Raw genomic sequence first — 18,729 nt, forward strand, 5'->3', positions numbered from 1 at the left:
AACCTTCCTAATGCTGCAACCCTTTAGTATAGCTCCTCATGCTGTGATGACCCCCAACCATAACATTATTTTCGTTGCCACCTCATAACCATAATTTTGCTACTGTTATGAATCGTAATGTAAATATCTGATAGGCAGGAAGGATGTCTGCTATGTGACCTCTGTGAAAGCGTCATTCCACCCCCACAGGGGTCACGATCCACATGTTGAGAACCACTGCTTTAGAGTGTGTCTAGCCCTGTACTTGACCTCTCTTGCTCCTGCTCTAAATACTGGAGACTAGGACCTCAAATTAGCAAAATCATCACACTCTCTGCTTGGTATATACAGTGTGGAAGACAGAGAACCCAAGAAAGAAAAGGGACTTTATTTTAGAATTTTAAAAATTTTATCAGTCAGTCAAGGTGGCAACCACCTCAGCTGGAAGGCTGAGGCAGGATGATCCCTTGAGCACAGGATTTCAGAACCAACCTGGGCAACACAGTCAAGACCTCACCTCAAATACAAAAAAAGAAAACCAAATCAGCACAAACCGAAGCAGTGTGTGTATATACAATATTATATTTTATTTTCAATTGGCATAGTAATTATACATATTTATTAGGTACAATGTAGCATTTTAATATAGGTATACAATATGTGATCATCAGATCAGGGGGATTAAGCTATACGCAAACATTTATCATTTCTTTGTATAGTATAGCATTTAAAGGCCAAAGGCCAGCTCTTTAGAACCGGCTTTGCCTTGGATTGAGTCAGGACATTAGTCCTGGTGGCAAGCAACCCAAACCTCTGCGCCATCTCACCAGCCTCGTGACTTCATGTTTCTAAGTAGCATGCTTTTAACCGTTATTTCCCCCACTTAGCAACTTAAAACATTATCTTTTTTCTATTTAATTTTCATTAATTTTAAAAAAATGGTACTCAGCGTAATGGATTTAATTATGGGACTTTTTATACATGCTGTCAACAAATCAGTGGTTAAAGAAAAATGATGCATGTACAAATGGAATTTATTTAGCTGTAAAGAAAAATGGAGTCATAACATTCCCAGGAAAGTGGATGGAACTGAAAATCATGAATTTATACAAAATAGCCCGGATCTAGAAAGGCAGATCTCACACGTTTTCTCTCATATGCATGCCATATATATGCATATGTACGTGAGAACGAGTATAAGTCATGAAAAGGGGACTATGAAGAGTGAGAAAGGTCTCGAGGGAGGGGGTGGGGAGAAAAGAAGGTAACATGAAGGCCATGAAGGCTGAAGGAGGGCTAACTGAGGTGTGAAGAGGACAACGGGGTGGTGAGGGGTTGGGGAGGGGATTAAGGAAGAGGATCAACAAAAGCATTTGCTAAAATTTCTTTTATCTTATTTATTTTTAGCACTGAACTGCTTCCCCATCTCAAATTGTGATAGTTTTCTCTATTTTTTGCTTTACAGACTATGACTGGGTTAATAGAAACTGTTACTGAAATGTTTGTATATCCAGAATTGCTTGTGTGCTCTCTGGTTTTATTTGGTCATCTAACAGGGAGATGATTGTTATAATGGGTGTCCTTCAAATGTCAAAATAAAAAGCAGTTTATTTGGGGCCACTAAAATGTCATTAGATACTCTAATCCATTCCTCATAGTTTAATTCCTTTCTCCAGCAGCCCTGTGACATTTCGTCTGTGCATGAATGCCAGGCAGCTTGTGTTCCGAGTCCAGCACTTAGGGTGGCAAGGATGGCAGGGATAATTTTGTTTTTATTACTCTGTGTGTGTGATACGTGCGGATGTGGGCCCAAGCACTCTCATGTCACGGTGCGTGTGTGGAGGTCAGAACACAATTTCAGAGTCTGTTCTCTCCTTCCACTGCGCGAGGTCTAGAGCAAATGTTCTTAGGCTTGCTTGCGCAGCAGGCGCCTTCACATGCTGAGCCATCTCTCTAGGCTGAAAGGGTTTTGTACGGTGTCAGTTTATCCCTTGTCTTTTGCCCCCTGGTAATGTTTACCCTTCTCTTGGTCCATGCCAAGGCTAAGTCTGGGTAAGGCCCTCCTGGCCCAATGGGCTCCCTCCTCAGCTACACCCCCCTACAAGGGTTGGCTCTCCTTCAACTCGACCCAGCCCTCTGTTTATTTTTTTTCTTTCAGAAATTTGTTGAAATCTCTTACTCACTGATGATGCCATTCTCTCCCATCGTCTTTCCTGATACAAGTATGAGTTCATATTTAATAACCTTATTTCTTTCCTTTCGTTTTACTGCAGGGAGAGATGCACATTTATGCTCTTGATTTATAGGCTTTGGCTCTGGCTGAGCCTGATTGGAACTAGAAATTATCAGTAACTCCACATTCCTAGTAGCTAAGCTTGGATGACCTCGTTTTGACCCTGCGTTACTGTTGGCCCCAGCCAGTGTCATGAGCGTTCCTCTAGCAGCCCTGGTGCATCCCTTCCCTTAACCTCCCCTGCCTGGACTATATCATCAAGGAGCCTCAGCTGCAGAACTTGGGCTCTGGCTCCATTCAAGCCTCTCTGGGCGCCCTGTCTGTGACTTGATAGGCTTCTGGTCTGCCGTAAGCCAGGCTTTTCCAGGATGGGCTAGGTGCTTGAAGGGCAGCCCGTCTTCTTTATTTAGGCAGTGAAAGCAGGTGAGCCAGAAATGATCCCCCAAAACACTGGAAGGGGCGTGGAGGCCAAGTTTAGGCTTATACAACGTAAGGCTTGCTCTAGTTGCTCCCCCTTCCACCCACACTTTCCCATCATGGCTGAACCTCCAACAGAGAGGGGACAAAGTAAGGCCAATAGAGGCGGTTCCTTTTTCCTGCCCCTCCATTCATCTGTAATATCTGTACCTACCCCCACTTTTTTGGATAGCCCCTTTTCTGTCTCTTCTAAAAGTGCTTGCTGTGGCTGGAAGGATGGCTCGGGGGTTAAGAGCACTGGCTGCTCTTCCAGAGGACCTGGCTTAAGTTCCCAGCACCCACATGGTGGCTCACAACCATCTGTGCCTCCCATTCCAGGGGATCCAACCTTTCTTCTGGCTGCTGATGATACCAGGCATGCACATGGTGCATATATATATATATATATATATATATATATATATATATATATATATATATATGCAAAACACCCTACCCACAAAACAAAAATAAATCTTAAATTAAAGCATAAATAAAAAATAAAAGTGCTCGTTAAACGTTCCTGGTATAGGTGCCTTGGGCTAGGTATGTGTGGCGGGGAGATGGGAGACAGGTGAGGAAGGTAGATCAGGTCTGCAGGCCACATGGGAGAGGAAGTGCCTCTTGGCTCTGCTGTGACAGAAAGGAGCAGAAGTTGTGGCAGTTAAAGGCATTTGTTGTCAGCATGTAGGATGACACATGCTGACTCAGGAGGCAGAAGCAGGAGGACCACAAGTTCCCCATAAGCATGCACTGCATAGCAAAATCCTGTCTCAAACAGCCAAGCAATCAAAGATTTTCAACTCATATCCTCCGCTTATCGGCTGGGAAATTGTGGGTAATTCACATTGCTCCTCCAAGCTTCAGTTCCTGTATCTGTACGATGAGAACAGCTACCTTGCACAGATGTTAGGGAGCTAGCATGAGTCCTGGACCATTAGAACCACATAATAAATAGTACTATTGTTATTATTTGGGTTATTGTAAGTTTGGCTATGATAAAGACCAGTAATACCTGCTTATTATATTTATTATGATTATATAATACCTGTTTAGGATTTAAAGAAGGCATACCTTGGGTGAAGCCTCCCTGGTGCTTCCTAGCAATTATAAAGCAAAATTTATATACTGTTGCCTGGTCTTTAAGTCTTTGGTTGTGGTCTCTTGGTTTTCTTCAAGATATAAACACAATGTGATCTTTGCCTCTTTAGTTCTGGAACAAGACATTTTAAACGTGATAGCCTTGTACATGCCTATAATCCCAGCATTTAGAAGGCAGAAATGCCTTCAAAGATTCCCTTGCCAGCCTGGACTACCTGGTGAAATCTTATCTCAGAAAAATAATAAATATAGACAGATATTAAGTCATAAGTGTGACTCGATCTTTGCCATCATCACCACCACTAATGCCATCCTTTTATTCCAGGATTGTCCGGAGTTATGTTGAACAAGGACTATAGAAAGACTAATGACCGACAACACTCTAGAAAGATCTTTTATACATAATGTATTTTTTCTGTAGAAGCATTTAGCATCTTTCTTTATTCCTCAGTGTTGTGAAATTCCATAACAACATATCTCGATGTGGGTCTTTGTGTTGTTTGTCTTGCTGGCCTTTCATTCCTTCAGTGCTGGGAAACATTCTTATATTGTGTCTTTGAGCGTTTCCTTCCCACTGTTTCCTCCATTTTCTATTTCTGGAACCCCTATTGTTAGACGGAGGAATTCCTCAATTAATCCTCTAATTTTCTCATCTTTTCTCTTCCATCATCCTCTTTATTGTGTTACTTTGTTTCCTAAGATATCTCTTTTTTATTTTCTAATGGCACTGACATTTTTATTCTGGCTCTCACTGTTTTTCACTTCCCAGATTTCTTCAATTGTCTTTGTTCCTTCCAAATTCCTTCTTTGGTTTGTTTTCTTTGTCCATCTGCCTTCCAGGTTGGTGGTCTCCCCCACATAGCTTTGCATCATCGTGTAGGCTTTGACTGCCTAGAACTTTGTTTCCTTTGAAAATAATGAATTCTATTAAGGTTTATTTAACATGAAGCAAAATATACCTAAACTGGGGACTGGAGAGATGACTCAGCAGTTAAGAGCACCTGTTAGTCTTTCAGAGGCCCCAAGTTCAGTTTCCAGCACCTGCGAGGCAGTTTATAACCACCCACAACTACCGTTCCAGGGGATCTAGCTTCCTCTTCTAGCCTCTGCTAGCTCCAAGCACAAACGCAGTGCACTTACATGCAGAGAAAACATTCATACACATAAAATACAACTAAATACACCGTAAAAACAGAAGTCCTAACTTAAGTGTCTTTGCAGTAAGAAAAGCATCCATGACACTAGACAGGTGCACAGAAGCCGTGCACACTCGATCTTGCTGTCGGAAGTCGGAGAGTAGAAGGAAGTTAGGGTCCCACTATTTTCCAAGGAAGCTCCCTTTGCTTTTAGCTTTGTTTTACCCCGTCTGCCACTGCACCTGGTGTTCTCAAATCCAAAGCTTCCCGTTGCTGGGATGGCGCTGGAGGTGGAGAGCCCCTGACTGGACAGCATTGAGGACAGCATTGAGGACAGCATTGCAAATCACTATTTTTAGCTTTATCCCTCACTCTGCCTTCTGAGATGTACAGCACCTCCAAATCGTGAGCCCTGAAAGGGTTTTCTAAGTGGAATAGTTACTTCTGGTTGACACCTCAGACTTTATCTTTCTTTTCTTTTTTTAATTTATTTACTTACATTTTAATGGGACTTGGGGAGTAACAGATAAATCAGTTTATTCAACTCGTTGTGTTTAAGTGAACATTCCCTTTCTTATTCTAACCAACTCATATTTATTCGTCTTCCATGACCATATCCTCAAAGAGTTTATGTTCATGTCCATATGGTGGGTTAAGGAGATCCTTCTCTGTTTTCCCTTGATATCTGCTTCTTCCTTCCCTCTCAGCCATAATCACAATGTTCTCAAATTGCCTTTTGAAAAGCGTGATTGACACATCATCTTCTGGTGGTCTGGAGCTCTGCCTCATTTCTTCCCATAGGCCTAGCTCAGGATCTGGTTCATAGAAGTACAGAGTGACTGTGTGCTAATGAATGCATGAGTATAAAAGCAGACCTAGCTAGCGGGAGTGACAGTCTAGAAAGAGAGCTAAGCTGGATGCAATTGCTCCTATAAGGTTAGTTTCCTAAAAGTCGAGTGCTGCTTTAAAGCTGTGTGGAAAAGAAAGTCTACCAAGCACAATTTTAGTAATGAGAAAATATACCTACATCCATTCGCTACATTCAGAGGATGGTTAACTGCATCTTGACAAATCAAAGTAATAGTCATGACGAATATGCAGTTACATGGGCAAACATGTAATGTAAAAAGCCATGGAAATCATGCAGTGCAAAACCATTTCTGCTACATAAAGAACTGCAGAGAATGAGAGGAATAGAAACTGTTCAGAGTGGTTGCTGCCTCTGTGATGTAATTTCACACATTTTTTTCTCCTTTCCTTTTCCAAGGGTTCCTAGATTTTCTAATGTAAGAATGCATTCAGTGCACAATTTTTACAAAAGCTGTTCAGAAGTGAATATCAGTATACCAAAAGAGCTACAAATGAAATGCCCCAATGGATAGCCTGAGAATCAATGTGTTTGTTTGTTTAGCTGCATCCTGAAGGCCTTGCCACTTGGGGCATCCCTACTCCCTAAACTGCCAAAGCAGAACCTAGCTAAGGAATCCAAAGGAGGAGAGGATCTTGGGCTCTGTGTATTACAAATCCCAATACCATGAACTATACCAAGAAACAGAGGCCTGAGCCCTAAACTTCAAAGACCCCCTCCCTACCAAGCAAGTGTATATGGGGTCAAGAAGCCATGCTCATTAGGACCCCATCCCTTCTAGACCATACTCTAGGTATCTGGGACTCAATTCCCTGTCCAGATTTCTTAAGCTTACTTTTAGGGCTTGTAGTCTTATTATCCAAGTCTACTCATTAGGCCCAAAGTTAGCCTAAGGAGAAAGGGGGGCATGCAAACAGGGTATGAACATATGGACTGATATGGGTGTGTGTATACACACATGCATACATATATACAGATAGATAGATAGATAGATAGATAGATAGATAGATAGATAGATAGATAGATAGATAGACAGACATTTACTTCTACTGAATTTAATAAAAGTAGTGGAGTATGATTCCTGGGTCTTTGGTTCCACATGTGGACAGCCTACTCTAATTGATAAAAGCAATAAACCTTGGAGTTCTGAAGAAAGTAATTTTTGTGATTTTTGTTTGTTTGCTTGTTTTTTTTTTAAGACAGGGTTTCTCTTTGTAGCCCTGATTGTCTGGAACTCACTCTGTAGACCAGGCTGGTGGCCTCAAACTCAGAGATCCACCTGCCTCTGCCTCCCAGGCACTGGGATTTAAGTAAACATTTCAAAGCCTAAAGACTGCTTAGAACGCAACTAACACAGCTCCATCATTTTCCAGGTGAGGAAAAACATCCAGCTAGCACTATATTGATGATCGTTCTCCTAGAGTTTCTGTTGGTGTGATAGAACACCATGACCTTTGGGGGAGGAAATGGTTTATTTCAGTTTACCCTTCTACATTACAGCCCATCACTAAAGGAAGTCAGGGCAGGAACTGAAGCAGAGGCCATGAAGGAACACTGCTTTCTGGCTTCCTTCCCCTGCCTTGCTCAACCTGCTTTCCTATACATCCCAGGACCACCTGCCCAGGAGTGGCATCACCCCCAATAGCTATGCCTATTGGCCTATAGATCGATTTTTATGGAGGCATTTTCTCAATTAAGATTCTCTCTCTTCAAGTATGCCTAGGTTTGTGTCAGATTGACAAAAATTGACTAGCATTATTGTTCCCCATATACAACATACTAAATGCTTAATACTAGGCCTGTGAGGTAGGATGCACCCCCACTGTGGATCTTATGATGCTATGTTCTCCCAAACTAAGAAGAATCAGTCTAATGTGAGAATTGGCTAATACACTCTGCCTCAGGACTTGAACATTTCCCCAACCCCACTACCATCTTAAGAACAGTGACACATCCGAGGAATGCTTTGGAAGCAGAGATACTATAAATTGGTACATAGTAGATGCTCAATGATGGCTCATGATGATAATGATGAAGTTGAACTCCTTGAGTAGGTAGTTGTCTTCCCAGGTTAGAACCTACAGTATAGCCAACTGAATAAATGTGTGCTTGTAGACCAGCCTCCCTGGAGCAGGAGATTAGTGTTAGAGGTGCTGAGGGTTCTGGCTTCCATTCTGTAGGCAGCTGGGGAGTCATTCAAGTTTGGTTCCTTTGACTTGATACCTGAGAATAACTGAGCTGGGATTCCAGAAGCCATCTTGTTGCTATAGTGTGATGGAAAGTTTGAATAACTGTAATAAGTTGTGTTGTGGCCTTGGTTTTTCTATCCCTTTAAGGGGACAAAAAGGCAACAGATTGGCACCAGGTGTCAGGCACTTTGAGCCTCAAAGCCATTCCATTAAGGGAGGATTTCTTGTCACTGCCCCATTTACTGAGTGAAGACTTTGAGGTTCTAGATAGCAAGATGACTTCTTCAGGATAATGTGGCTAGGAAGCCGTCAGACTCACTTACCACCTCGATGCTTACTTGCCCATCCTTGCTGGAGTAAGTGTGTGTGTGTGTGTGTGTGTGTGTGTGTGTGTGTGTGTGTGTGTGTGTGTGTGTGTGTGCATGCTCACTCTCTCAACAGATGCTCTTCTAAAATCATCCTCTCAATGTACATATAGATCACAGCCCCCCCCCCCAAAGAAACCCTGAGATTGTATCTTGGCTCTCTCAGCTGGTGACAGAGTCTTATGTGTTCATCTCTGTGCTTTTTTCAGTTGAGCCTGGGAGAGGACCAGAGGTGTGGGGTGAAGAGGGAGGAAGACTACGTCCCAATATTCTCCCAATTCCAGGGTCCCTGATTCTCCTTTCTCTCCTCTTCTGCTCCCAGTATAACAGCTTCTCTGTCCTTACCTCCACCACACAAACGCATGTGCACACATACTAGCCATGTGGCGGCTTGTACCGGCGTGTGTGCCTGCACAATGAACATTCTTCCCAAAGAAGAGTGAGGGGGAGGAAAATGGTCCTGGTTTTGCTCATTTCCTGGCTTTCCTCAGAGCTGGCCTTCACTCCATTCAATTTCACCCTTCTTTTGCATCTGAGGCCATGCATAATGAAAAAGGCAGCCCAGCATAGTAGAAAGGAGCACAGCAGCTGACTCATTTACCCGCTCAGCTTCATTCTCTTCAACTGGAAAATAGGCAGGTCGGACTAGGCAGTTGGCAAAGCCTCTTGTATCTTATTAATAATATGTGGCATTTGCCTGCTCGGTTCTAAAGAGCTTACTCATCCCGACAGCTCTGTGAGGATCAGTCTTGTATTATTGGGGGACTGAGGGAAACTGAGGCTCAGACTTAGATGAAGTAGCTTGCCTAGCTCACAGGGATGGTAAGTAGCAGAGACAATATCTGAACCTGGCTGTCTCTGGCTGCTTCTCAGAGACAGGGAGATGCGCACTCATGCTGCTCCCTCCTTGACCTCACACCCCTCCTGTGGCCCTTGCCTTGCTTACCTAACCAACCAGTCCTTCTCCCTGTTGCTCCAACTGACTAAGCACTCACTGCCATGGCCTTTGCACTTGCTGTTCTCTGTACATGAATGAAACACATGTCTGTGCTTTCATGACATATGTTGGACTTCAGGGTAGGGTAGGGGAAAGAGTGGTGCACCTGTACTGACTGTTGTTTATTTCCTGATTCTCTTGCAGATCTGATGGTGAGAATTCCAGAACAGTCAGGTCAGTACCTCGCTTCTTTAGTAGTACTTGGGGGATGGGGCTGGGCTTGGGGTGGAGGGGTTTTCTGGTTATTACTTTGGGATCCATGGGCAGGGGTCAATGGCAGGGTTCTTTCCCCATTGGTATTAGAGGCAGTGTGGAATGGATGGGAGGACAGGGAGGACATGTTTGGCAGGCATAGACATGGTGTTAAAGACCGTTACTCAGTCTTTGTGGTCCAGGGGACTTGAGAGCTTTGCTGTTCAGTGCAGGGCCATGTAAGAGGCTGATCTTGGTCAGCTCCAGACCCAGGAAGTTCTCTATTTCCTTTTTCCAGGAAAGAAGGGATCAATGGATGCTGGGCTTGCCTGGTCTTATTTTCCCTCTCTATCCTGAATTCTGCCAATCTCAAGTAGTGGGCCTTAGATTGACTTTAGATATGACACGTTCTAGATGTTAGAATTACATGTATGATGACAGGGAAACGTTTTTTTTCTTGCATGCTTGGTTAAAGTTTGTAAGCTTTGGTAAGGTTTAAAGGTTACCAGCTGAGGGAGCAGAAGTAAAGCAGGACTAAGACCGGAGCTCTTTGTGCATTCCTCTGGCCCTCACCTGTCAGAAACCCCACTAAGGCAGAAGTATCAAAAACTGGGATAATGTGGGGATGGTGAGGGGGTTCAGGGTGTGGTCTAATCTTAGCACCGGGACTGGGAAATATGGATTTTGAAATGAGATGGGCCCAGGCAGTAGAGGCACACAATGGGGTAGCCAGTGCTCTCCAGCCTGCACTAGTAAACATGGCATTTTTGTCATGAGTAGAAATGGTTCGCTTAAGGACCTCTTCTTCCTTCTGAATGGATCCGTTGGAAGAATGGGCCCTTTCTTGTGAACCTCGCTCACCAGGCTTTCTGGGTTGGTGAACACAGCACAAATGGGGCGCAACCCCCCACTCACTGCCTCTCAACTGTAAACCCTTGGGCGGGGCACAGCTTGGCCAACCATGTGGAACAGCACAGTTCCTGTCATGGAGGTTAGCGGGCTGGCTCAGAAGTTGCCTGTGCATTTTGAAGTCTGTCCTAGCATCTCTTGCAGGAGGTCTGGAGTGACCACATTGGTGGCCAGATCCAAGAGGAAGGCTGTGTGTGTGGCGGGGGAGATACATACTGAGGCCAGCACTGAATCAGTGAGAATGTGATGGATATAGTCAGCCCTGGTGTCTGGGCAAAAGGTCTTTGATGGCACACAATTAATCTTTGCATGCTGCCAAGGAGCATAGCCAGGCACAGATTGTTCTAGCACTTAGGAGGGCACTTCTCTAAGAAAGGACATAGGATCTCAATGTCCTTCTTGTGAGTTTGGAGAAAGGCACCCGGTATGACCTCAGGCCCAGGCCTTCCATAGGCATCTCTGTGGATATGCCTGCTAACTTGTTGAGGAACCAGACTGAGCACATCTCTAGATGTCAGCTCCTCCCAGCTGGGGAGTTCCTGGAACCTTTAGCTCATGGTATTTAATAATAGCCATGATCATGACTCACATGATGGCATATGTTGGGCCTTTATAACTTACAGAATTTGTCAAGGATTTGTTTTATTTGATCCACCCAGTGACACTGTGGATGGAACCTGCGCTGGCCTTATCGTCTGTGTTTTCCAGTTGAGGAAACAAGCCAGGATTCAAACTCCAGTCTGCTTGGCCCCAAGCCCAGATTGCTGCCTATACTATCACTATAGGCCTTCTTGACAGCTTTGTAGATGATGAGCACCATCCAAATATTAGTAATCATAATAAATATCATTGATTCTTCAGATACTAATCACTCTAAATATGATCTTTTAAAACTCACAGCAGCTGCATTAGGCATGGATTATGATGTCTGATTTACAAATGACGGAAAGGAGCTGGGCGGTGGTGGTACACATCTTTAATCCCAGCAGTTGGGAGGCAGAGACAGTTGAATTGCTATGAATTTGAGGCCAGCCTGGTCTACAAGAGAGTTCTAGGACAGGCAGCGCTACATAGTGAGACCTTGTCTCAAAAACAAAACAAAGATAAACGAGGAAGAGGAGATCCCAAGAGAGTCAGTGCCTCACCCAGGGAGAGAAGATCAATGGCATAGGGTGGAATTTCTCTGATTCATATCCTGGACTCTCTGATTCTGAAGCTGGTGTTGATTTTACTCACATCTGCTTCCTGGCATGTATGCTGGGTTCATAGTCAAGGAGGCTATAGAAGTGTTGAGGAATTAGCAGGTAGATCAGACTATAGTAGTCGCTACAGGGCAGCGAAAGAGTCTATAGCAATAGCACATATACAGCAAGGTCTTGTGGAACCATAGTTGGATGGGGCTCTCTGAGGATACTCTCAGACCCCACACATAACTTCTCAAGACTACAATTAGGGAGTGTTTCTTGGAGCAGGCGATGTCGAAGCAGGCAGGGCTGCACAGGACTGATTTCACATACGGAGAGTCCCAGGACTGATTTCACATACGGAGAGTCCCTGGGTATAGAATCAGCATGAGTAGGAAAGCAAGGGGCGTGTTTAAAGCCATGGTCCAGTCAGTTGGACTAAAACAGATGTCGGCAGGAAAGAACAACTTCTAGAGGTCAGACCCCTCATTGGGTCAAGAATGCATCACAGATCTCTTCAGGCACGTCCAGCCTTGTGACTTTATGATATGACGCTGTCATCTACAAAGTTCGCACACGAGAACTGTGTAAACTGATGTCTACAAAACAATGCAAAAAATCTCATAATAGCAGCTGGGGAGATGGCACATTTGCTTAAGTGCATGCTATGTAAGCGTGAGGGCCTCAGGCAGATACCTAGAAGCCATATAAAAAGCTGAGCGTGATGGCGTGGTCTGGTAAGCACAGTGCTAGGGAGACAGATCCCTGGAGCTTGCTGGCCAGTCATCCTAACAAATCAGTGAGAGGCCCTTTCTCAAAATAGAGAAGAGCAATTGAAAAAGACATCTGTTACCTGCCTCTGGCCTTCACACACACAGAGAGACACACATACACGTCCTTGTGTACCCATATGCACACATATCATCTACAAACACATGCACAACCAATCTTCTGTTTTAAGTAAGTCCATAATTTTGTGTTGGCACCATTTATAGCTATCCTGGGGTGTAGGCAGCCTATGGGCTGCAGGTTATACACACCTGAGTGACCAGGAAAGAAGGAAAGTAGACTTTGTGGCATTAAAAACAAAAGACAGTAGAAATTTTTGGATCCAAGTTTAAGGGCTCCGTTTTGGGCTATGTTGCTTTCCAGTAATTTGACTGGGCAAATCTGTTTGGATATTGTCAAACTCCAATTTCCCCATCCAGGAAGCAGCTGCATTCATGAGTGTGTGCATACCTGGGTACTTGTGTGGCTGGAAAAGAGTTAGGTGAGTAGAAGAAATGCCAAGAAGAAGACTAGGCCTCAGGTAGTGTGAAAACTGAATAGCAAGGCGTGAGTAGAATACATGGACTGCAGACCACCCATGTTAGGGCCCAGGCTTTAGGACCGACCCCTCAGTATTGAATGCAAGAGTATAATTAAAGCTGAACAGCTGGTGATGGGGCAAGGGGCAAAGATAGATGTCTGGGTTTCCTGTATATCCATCAGAATTTGTCAGCCCTAAGGGTACCTGAACCGAAGTCCAGAGTAAGACTAGCCATAGCTAAAGATCACAAAGCTTGTCAACACAGCCTGCTTCCTAGCTGTCTGACTTTTGCCATCACCACTTAAATTCTCTGGTCCTTTGTTTCTCTTTTATAAAATGGAAGCAATGGTTCTGACTTCTCTGAGTTGGGAGAAGTTGAAGTAAAGCTGTGTTCAACATCAAGTAGCGACTCAACCAGTTGTGCTCCAGTCTCTCTTAAACTGACTCGTAGCTGTATGATTTAGAGTCATGCTGCAAAATGTGGACGGGGTAGAACTTAAAAACAGGCCGTCGGAAGAGGCTGAATTGTTACTATCAGCAGAAGACAAGGGAGTCACAGCTGTCCCAGAGGCAGTCATGGTTGTACGAGGTCAGACTGGAAGGGACTTCATGACCCTGGGGACCAGCTGAGGTTGCTAGGCATGCAATGATAAGAGCAAGAGGAGGTGGCCTGTTGCTAGGGAAGGAGGGAGGGGGTAGGGGAGCCACTGACACCCTCTGAGCCAGGGACATCCCCATGGCAACAGAAGCCACTGATGTCTGGGGAAGTGGGAGGAGGAGCAATGACTGGCTCTGTTCCCAGAGGAGGCCTCCCACTCCGAGCCTCAGTATCCCTATCTGTCCCACTGAGAATTTGGTTTAGGTAATTTTGAAGATTCTTCCTTGTTTTGACCTCCTAGGATGACTAAGACCTTACAATCCTTCCTTGGCTCCCCCATTCCCGTATCTGAGATACTGTCAATCCCCCAGAGTGCCCCCAGCTGTGCCCAATTCTTCCCTCCCATATGCTTCCTGTTCAGCTCTGCCTGGCTGCCCACCCTGCCCAACTCTCTGTTCCTACTGCTTCCTGTGCCTCCAGCCTTGTTACTTACTGCCTGCAACCCGCTCTCTGGCTGGGAGAGGGGACGCAATTCCCGTCTTGTCCAGTGTGGGAAGCCTGGCCTTCATCCACCCAGACTGCTTCCTCCATCCTAGGCTTCCTAAGCGTCCAAGGTCTGGGCCCCTCTTGCTAGCTATCCTTTGTGATCGCTGCTGCAATTACGGAGCTACTTCTAAGAGCTGGGCTCTCCACATGATACTTGGCGGGTACATTTACGGTGACGTATTGTGATTCCCCACTTTACATAAGACTGTATTCAGTAAGCTCCTGGGATTTGTCTGCGGTCCTTCTGGTAGCTTGTGGTGGATGTAGGTTTAGAGCTTGCCTCTGGAGCTTTCCTTCTACTCCTAGCCTGGGGTGCAGGTGTGACTTCTCATTTTGAGCAGCAGCCCTACCAAGTGATGGCACTTTACATGTAGCCTCTCTTTTCGTCTTCACTGTCATCTTAAAGGCTGTATATTGTTGTTGTTTTGCAAAGGTGCTAAGGCTTCAAAAGCTAAGATAATTTTCCCCATGGTAAAAGTTAAGGTGGGAATCTAGCTCATCCGATTCTGTAATCAGCACAGTGTCATGGGTTTTACCCGATTGCTTTCCTGAAACATGTTCGGCATTCATTCAACAGGCCTGTGTTGGACAATCTGGGAGTAGGGGGACACAGAAGGAGATAATTGCGGACCCCTGCCCTTGGGGGCTCTTAGTCTAGGGTTGCTACAGACAAAGATAAGCTAAGAATGTGATAACGAGGCGGACTGCGAGTGTATAAGAACAAAAATCTGGAGGGATTGATCTGGCTTCAGATGACGAGACAGAAGGTAGGACCAAGGGGAGCTGGGTAATTTTCCCAAAGGAGGAAATTTTTCTGGAAGCTCCGGAGATATGAGATAGGGCAAATGGTTCCTCTTCTCCCCTTACTCTCTGGGTTTCCCTGCCTCCTCTTGGCCCAGCCCCCGGAAGTGGGTGACCCCTAAGCTGGCAAAGTGTCTGGTTGGCACCAAAATAAACTTGCCTTCCCTCTCTTCCCCTCCCCTTGCCTCTGTCCCCTCTGTCCTGGCTTTAATTAGCAGCCCTAGGGATGAGTCACTTGGCAGCTGGGGAGGGAGGCTATGCAGAGCCCAGTTAAGCTTCGACTCTTGCCCTGAGCCTTACAGGCACCACTGTGTTCATATGTGTGGGTGTGTATTGCTGCATGTCAGGAAGGCTCTGCGTCATTGCTGCTGAGATGAACACAGGGACAACTTTGCATGCTGCTTCGAGGCCATGCATGTCAGGGTGTCTGCACGTAAACATATCTAGTGGTTGCTGCATTTGTCTCTGCGTGTCACTGTCTGTGTGTGTGAATGTCTGCCTGTAGTGTGTGGCTGTGATAGCAAGTGTTAGGAAATGAGGAGGAGCTTTTGGGCAAACAAACACAAATTTCATAATAATTGCAGTCACTTATCCTGACATAAGTGTTGTTATGTTTTCCCTTATACAAGCTCTGCGCTTGTATCCCCAAATTTCACTTGTCTTAGTTTGGGTACATTTTGTTGCAGGGAACAGAAGCTTGCCTGTGCTAGCTCAGAAATAGAGAGGGAGGGGTATAATGAGGTTACTTCTCACAAAATTAAGAATAGTAAATGAATGATAGCCATGCTTTTCACCAGCCAAAATCAAGACCAGAAGTCAGGGACAAGATTGCTCTTTGGTAGAATACAATTAAGATTTGAAAAAAGAAAAAAAAAAGATTGCTCTTTGGATCACTTGTGGATCTCTTGGGCCTGTGTCTTGTCTTTATCCCTCATAGCTTGCCTGACCCTTCTCATCTCTTTTTTGGTGATTATTCTCTGTGGCTTCCTCTGCTGCTGTGCACCCTAGCATGGTCACAAACCTGGAAGCTTTGTGATTTAAGGTCCCTATCATCTAACTGCAGAGATCCTTTCCAGCCTCTGGTAATACAAGACAGCAAGGTGGGTTTCTGTTCTCTTGGAAATGGATGAGGGTAGAGAGGTAAAGTACTTAGAGCTTGGTGTTTCTTCTGTACTCAGCAGAGTTCTTATGTGCACCAAAGTCAGGTCAGGAGCTGGGCATGGTGACACACACTTTTAATCCCAACCCTTGGGTGGCAGAGGTAGGTGGATCTCTGAGTTCGAGGCCAGCCTGGTCTACAGAGAGAGTTCCAGCACCACTGGGGCTACACAGAGAAACCCTGTCTCTAAAAGCAAACAAACAAACAAAAGCACACAAACAAATACAAACAAAAATCTGAGCCTGGGGATACTCCATGCAGGCGCTTATGATGTTAAGATTGCCCATCCGCCCAGTTTTTGGTTCTTACTTATTTCCAGGTGACCTTTGTTCTCTGTTTTCAAGTTCCATATTCTTATATCAAAACACACTATTTTATCTAAAACCATTTTTCACTTTTTCCTGTGATGTTTGTGTTGAACCCAGGACCTCATGCATGTTAGGCATATGCTCTATTCCTGAGCTATCTTGTTTCTTTATTTTAAGTCAAACAACTTTTAAAGCTGTTTTGTTTTTTGTTTTGAGACAAGAGTCCCACTATGTATCTCTGGCTAGTCTAGAACTCTCTTTGTAGACCAGGGTGGTCTTGAACTGAGGTTGAGAGCACTTCTGAGTGCTGGGATTAAAGGCATGTGCCAGCCCAAAGCACCTTTTAAATGCATGGTGCAAATTACCATTGCTACCAGTTTGTGGCAATTTTCATAGCCTCAGAACAACTGGCATATAGTGTTACTGATGGTGCAGTTGCTACCAAGCTCGTGGTTGCTTTAGGGATTTTTCTGTTTTATTAGTTCAGTGACTAAATTTATGGTTATTTGTAGTATATAATTACAGAGATACATTATCAATATTACCAGCGTGACGCTTGAACTTACTTTTCCATTAGTACAAACCCTGCAGTTTTTACATTAATTACAGAGGGAATTAATTAATGACCTCTTGGACAAGTTTTCACCTATTAGTAAAGAGTTAGGAACCGGCTGTGCCAGTAATGACTGGTCTCTAGATGTGAGGGCAGTGACCACAGCTCTGGACTTGGCCCTGACCTAGCATCCTCTGGCTGAAACTAGAGTCTTCCTACCACCTCATCTGGGGCCTTCTGGTTCGATCCCAGCACGTAAAGGATGCTGTTGTTCTTCTAATAAATATGACCATCCTATTATTACTGGTAAGTCTGAGTGACAGATTATCCAAGGCTCAGGCAGAGTCCATTTCAACTCCTCTTCCAACTCCTCTTCTTCCTTTGTTTTCTTGTTCCAAATATTAATTATTGCTTTGGTTCTGAAAATATCTGCTGATTTTCAGGTAGTGTTAGGGAAACTTGACACACATTATCTTTAATTTGTGTGGCCATTATGACAGGTGGGAGACATAACTAGAGGAGGTAAAGTGACTTGCCCAAATCATTAATCTATTCATTCATACATTTTTTTATGTCATTGGAGGATAATTTATATAGTACCTACTGACACCAGTTGACTGATAGGATGGTGCATAGTGGAGTGATGGGCCTTGTGCTGGACCCCACTGTCTAGTTAGGAAGCATAGGAGTACCCACAATAATAAGAGAAGTGTGCCTAACCCAGCCTGAGGGTCAGGGAAGATACCCAAGCTGACATCCAAACTTGAGACTTGGAGGATGAGTAGACGCTATCTGAGAGAGGTGGGAGCTGCGTGAGACGAAATGGACAGCATGCAGGCCAGGCATGTGCAAGGGCTGCTTAGCACCTGCCTGGGCGAGGGACTCAAGCTTCATGTGCAGTGGGAGTGAACTGTTAGGAGAAAGGGTCTGCAAATAGAAAAGTTTACCTGAGGAGGCCGGCGCTGAGGCCCTGGTCCAGTTGTACCCACTGAATTGCAGTGACTTCAGTGCCCTCTAGTGTCCACTGGCCCATCTTGCAGCTTCCTGGGTTTGTGTTCATTGTCTCCCAGCAACATGTATAACCAGGTCGACCTGTGCTAGGTGCTGGGGACACTGGGCTCAGTGGGACACCTATTCTTGCAGATTTCCCAGTTAAGTAGATGAAGCGTGAGCAGTATTGTGAGGTGAGCAGGGTGGAAGGACACTAGGGAGGTGATCCACCCTGCCTAAGTGGGACCAGGGCACGTTCCCAGAGGACACCGCTTCTAGCTGACTTTAGAAGAACAAGGAAGTGCTGTTTAGGAGGGGAGGTGATTGTGGGGGCCCAGAGGGAGAGTACTGGTTAAGACAGGCATGGAGCAGCTGCATGTGCCTGAGAATTAGAAGTAATTCTGTCCAGGGGAGGTGCAGGTGGGGACAATGTGGTCCATATCTCTAATCACAGTACTGAGAATGTGCAGGCAGCAGGAGCTCAAGTTTAAGGCCAGCCTGGGCTACGAGGCAAAACCCCATCCCCCCCCCCCAAATGGAGGAAGACCCAGATTAGCTGACGGTGGGAGAGAGGGACAAGGTCACTGAATGATCCACGGGACGTCCCCCACTGCTAGCTCATTTACGAGGTATTTAAAGCATGGGATCATGGCCAAAGCTGACAAAAGCTGCAAAAGTAATGTTTCCTGTAGAATCCTTCTCATCCTATTCCAGGGGCTTTAGAGATACTCCATCCATGCCTATCCATGAACTACAGACTTCCGAAATAATCCTAGTATAAGCAAGAAACCCCTATCATGGCCTCCAGGGATTTGCAAGATTGAACCCTTTCTGCATCTCTGTCCTCATACGTATC

At 45.0% G+C, this 18,729-nt stretch overlaps 1 protein-coding gene across 3 annotated transcripts in view; it reads left to right on the forward strand.

Annotated features, from left to right (window-relative positions):
• The window catches only part of Iqsec2 (IQ motif and Sec7 domain ArfGEF 2), a 79,288-nt gene that overhangs the window by 10,975 nt on the left and 49,584 nt on the right, over positions 1-18,729 (forward strand). For all 3 annotated transcript variants that reach the window (XM_041647677.1, XM_041647676.1, XM_041647678.1), the window contains exon 2: positions 9,469-9,498. In XM_041647677.1, the coding sequence (XP_041503611.1) occupies positions 9,469-9,498 (30 nt within the window). The remainder of the gene's footprint in view (positions 1-9,468; positions 9,499-18,729) is intronic.

The sequence above is a fragment of the Microtus oregoni genome, unplaced genomic scaffold (assembly GCF_018167655.1).
Source record: "Microtus oregoni isolate MIOR12 unplaced genomic scaffold, Mior012 000207F_ref0000254, whole genome shotgun sequence".
Lineage (NCBI taxonomy): Eukaryota > Metazoa > Chordata > Mammalia > Rodentia > Cricetidae > Microtus > Microtus oregoni.